Source organism: Coffea eugenioides, chromosome 1, assembly GCF_003713205.1.
Source record: "Coffea eugenioides isolate CCC68of chromosome 1, Ceug_1.0, whole genome shotgun sequence".
Lineage (NCBI taxonomy): Eukaryota > Viridiplantae > Streptophyta > Magnoliopsida > Gentianales > Rubiaceae > Coffea > Coffea eugenioides.
This window is the reverse complement of record NC_040035.1, coordinates 34811737-34816387: the sequence shown is the minus strand read 5'-3', so window position 1 is coordinate 34816387 and position 4651 is coordinate 34811737. Positions and strand designations below refer to the sequence as shown.

Sequence of the window (4651 nt, the reverse complement as noted above, 5' to 3'; positions counted from 1 at the left end):
CTTCTAGTTCTAGAGGTTTTCTTGGTGTCTCCAGTTTCTTTATAATCTGGCACATGATATATCAGCTGTCAGCTCATGAACGTTTGTCCCAAGTCCATATGAACTGCTTCAATGCCTACGTGAGACTGATGCCAATTAGGCAATAGTCGTACTTGTATGCGTGTGCCAGATTATAAAGAATGGGGAGGGGACGGAGGATTAGAATCAATAATGACTTCTAATTCTTGATACTTCAGCCTGGTTTTCTTGTTCTATTCTAGTGTCAAAGGAATAAACTGCAAACAAAACAGAATTTAAGAGATATGATTTGCAAGAATAACCTCTAATTCAACATTATTTTGAATTTAAAAAAGATTTTCTTTAAACAGTATTTAGAAATATTACAAACAAAAACTATATATAGAAAAATATTATCAACTCGGCAAAGTTTTTTGTACTGATTAAGCCTCATCCCTTCCAATTTTTGTGGCCATATAACACCCTAATAGTTACAACTCTTCTATTCTTTCCATTTTTACTTTTTTTGTTCCTCAAAAACTTCTCCATACCGTGCAACTACTAATATAAGGCCACCTCAATTGACTATTACTTTCAGGTTGTGTACTCTGATTGCATGCGCCTTACTGATTCCTGCCTGCGTATCCATAAAAATGGTTTTATGGGATCAAGCCCCACGTAGTTCTGTAGTACATATTGTCAGCTGAAGATCTTCTTTGCATCGAAGTCTTTGTGGGTTGTCCTTCAAGTCTACCAGCTTCAAATCTAGAGTTTTGGCCGAACACTCTGCTCTTCTCTATACAGCAACACTCGACTGTCAGTGTTAACTCTCCTTCTTTAACGTGGACGAACTGATACTCGTAATTCATGCGTGTTACTTGCCTCTGAATCTTCCCCACGACCTTGTATTTCTCATGCCAGGAGACGGTTGACTGATTCTATTCCACAAGGAATAGAAAACGGACCTCCAACGGCTTGTGTATTGCATTGAATTGGGAAAAGCTGATATGAACTATTCTCTTTAGGAGGGGAGGGTTGAGACAAGAAGGAAGGATATGACTGAGGTTGACTGGGAGTCGAAAACAGGTGTTCGATAACAATCCATCCATCGTAGATGCCAAAAGGGTTGTTCTGAAATTGAGTTTCTTCAACTGGAGGTAATCCCTTCATATTTTGTGTAATAAACGGATGATCAAGAAGCATGGGAGCTGTCCATCTACAATTTGGATCTGTTAGGAAGAATCTCCTCAAGAAATCTTTTCCAAGTTTGGAAATTACTGAAGATGGACCTTGCACCATCTCAACATACAAATCCCACATCTCCTCGTCCGTCCAAGTTTGTCTTCCCGTCATCATCTCCAAGATAGTGCATCCAAGTGACCATACATCGGTTGCTGTCCCGTGCATCCTAAACATTATGGACTCCGGTGATGCATAAACCTGCGTGCCACGATGGCGACGCAAAAATTCGACTGGATGATCCTCCCAAACGTGCTTGGCTAGTCCAAAATCAGCGATTTTCAGATGGTGCAAATCAGTTCCATTTATTTTTGGAAAAACGAGGATGTGGCAGGGCTTCAAGTCACAGTGAACTAACCCTCTCCGATGAACATGGGAAAGACCACCAAGCAACATGTAGGAGTAAACGGCTGCATGGGATTCTGGCATGGTACTTCCCTTAACGTTGTAAGCAACGATCAGATCATGAAGGGTGCCTCCGGGTGCATATTCCATTAACATGTTGTAAACTTCTTTTCCCTTCTCGATGCTAATATCCTCGCCAAAGCACCGAACAATATAGGGATTATCTGCTACTTCTTTCAAGAACTCGGCCTCCTTTATAGTTTCTTTTGAGTGCTCAAACTCAGCACTCTTAACTGCTGCAAACGAACCTCCCAGGAATAGAGAATTAGCTTCGCCAGCCAAGTATACAGTCCCGTACGATCCGGCTCCAAGTTTTTTGTACTTCTTCCACTTCAAAGTTGTAGCAGTGAATATACTTGTCATCTTGACCATCTTGAAAACGCCGCAGCTGAATCACTAGTTGATGAAACTGCTGCACAATTATTGATCTTGAAGAGGGGATGGTTGCTTAGAATGCGATATTATCTTGATAGTATTGGCGTCTGTATCATCTACAGGAAACTCTTTTGCAGGGCTCAACTTTTGTGGTGAAACGATCTCTCTTATTGTAGTACTAGCACATTATTAATCCTTGTCTAGATTGGATTCGGTATTCTTATATTAGTTAACATGTTGTTAATCCTAGCCAAGATAGATTTCGAGAATCTTTTTTATAGTTCACTTTTGGAAACTGGATTGCATCATTTTCTTCTTTTTTTCTTTTTTTCCAGGACATTGGGAATTTATATCAATGTTGTATTTGTTACCTAAATCAATATCACTTTTGGAAACTGGATTGCATCATTTTCTTTTTTTTTTCGAGGACATTGGGAATTTATATCAATATTGTATTTGTTACCTAAATCAATATCACTTTTGGAAACTAAATTGCATCGTTTTCTTTTTTTCCGGGACATTGAGAATTTACATCAATATTGTATTTGTTACCCAAATTAACTTATCTACTTATATCGGATTTGTTGCCTAAATTGATTTATCAATTTATATCGGAAAGTAGCCAGTTTATATGCTTATAGACCAAATAGATTACATAATAATCAAATGTTTTTGTTTATATGCTTCTAGACCAAATGCATTATAAAATCAAATGTTTTTGATAGCTCGCTTTTATATATTGATTTCTAAATGTGATTGGTTGCCAACGAAATCATGCTCAAGATTATTCTTTATCCCTTCAAACATGAGCCAAATTAGAAATTAACCTTATGATTAATTTAATGTTGCCATTTAAAAACAAGAAAAGAAAAATAATTCATTTTCTACTCCTTTATGAATTAAATAGTACATCTTCCTCGAGTTAAAAGATCAAGAAAATGGAATTTCAGATATGTTCTGATGTGTAAGCACAATTACTGAGGTTGTAATGTCATCACCAAGAGATGGATGCTCAGTTAAATAAATGCTATTAATAGATTCGTTAACCTGCTGCCTATGACTTCTAAATCTTCCAAAGCATCTTGCCCAGCCCAAAATTTGCCCTTATGTATAGGCATCAAGCGTGTCTGACGATAGATTTGTAAGAATATGATTTCAAGGTATACTCTAATTCATGATGGCGATCGGAGTCGAATCCATTCAAACTCTTTTTTACAAAAAAAATTAAGCGTGTTTGGTTTAAAACAAGCTACATGTCCATAGAAAATAGATTAACCAGTCAGGAATCAAAATTTTAGTAAAAAATCAGTGTTATGTTCTATAAAAACTCATCTTTGAAGAAGATTCCTAAACTTTTGCCAAAGTTTGTGAGAATTAGGGTGGTCATAAATGTGGTAAAAAAAATTGCTTCTTTCAATTGGTAGAATATCTATGCTAAAATATGGGCTATATCAAATGTACTCAAAAATTTTTCCAAAAAAAAAAAGAGATAGAAAATACTTTTTTTTCAGATAGAAAATAATTAACGCCTTTTATATTTAATATCTATCAGACTAGAGCACACAAAGGTAAAGTGTTGCAACTGGTAAGGACTTGAACAATTATTCTGCATGAGGAATATATATATATATATAGCTATCAATGTGTATACATTTAGTCACAAGAAGAAACCAAAGATATTAGTCCTTCCAAGTGATTACCCTAAGTAAGTCTCAGAATAATAAAACCCAATTCTCCCATAATTTATGATTTGAACAGTTTGAACCCATATGTGCCCTTCAGAGTGATAAAAGGGCTTTGGATTAGTACACTTGAAGATATTCAACATGATATCAAGAACAATGAATCAGCCAAAATGTCAATTTACTTACTCAAACCCAGAAAAGAAAAGCAAATCTCAAATGAATTCCGAAACAGTATGAAGTGAATCAAGTGTAGAACCAGAGCTGGGAGGTGAAATCAAAACAGTTCATCCGAATGCTCCACTCATGTAGCATTATCTCTCAACTTCTCCATTTCTTTTGTATGCAACAACATCTATAGCTAATTCGTTAAGTATGTGTTCTAATTTTGCGCCTACTAGAAATAATAGCTTCAAGTGGACAAAGATTAAAATCTCAATGCTGCACAAAATAGGTAGTTAACTGCAGCTCTATAAGTGGGTAATTAAGTTGATTGACATACTAGTGAAGGCAAAAATGATAGCCAAAAATATGTGTGCCACCTTGCAATAATTAACCATACCAAGGATAGAATATCAATTCAAATTCCATCACCATATCAATATGTAAACAGACCAGAAAGGATCCACCTACCTGATAAATTCATTAACAAAAAGCGCATAACAAAGATCCACATGTACCAGCTGAGTTAAGGATCAGCCATCAGTATTATTGGCATGAAGAATTCCAGTGACTTCTCATTCAGTTTTCTACAATGGAAGAAACTATTTTCTTGATGTCATGTACATCATTACACACCCGCCACATATACATGTGAAAATCAAAATTAGGCATGGATTGGAGGGACAATGGCCCTGAAAGCAAGATAGGGACAAGAAATCAAGAATGCTAATTAAGAAGAAAAATATTGGTTACATCAGAAATTACAAGTTTTAGTTATTAGCAACATATTA

At 35.9% G+C, this 4651-nt stretch overlaps 1 protein-coding gene across 1 annotated transcript; it reads right to left on the bottom strand.

Annotated features, from left to right (window-relative positions):
- Positions 1 to 909: 909 nt before the first annotated feature.
- LOC113771109 (mitogen-activated protein kinase kinase kinase 17-like) lies at positions 910 to 2004 on the bottom strand. The gene has a single exon (XM_027315732.1). It carries the CDS (start codon positions 2002 to 2004, stop codon positions 910 to 912), a length of 1095 nt encoding a protein of 364 aa, XP_027171533.1.
- Positions 2005 to 4651: the final 2647 nt, after the last annotated feature.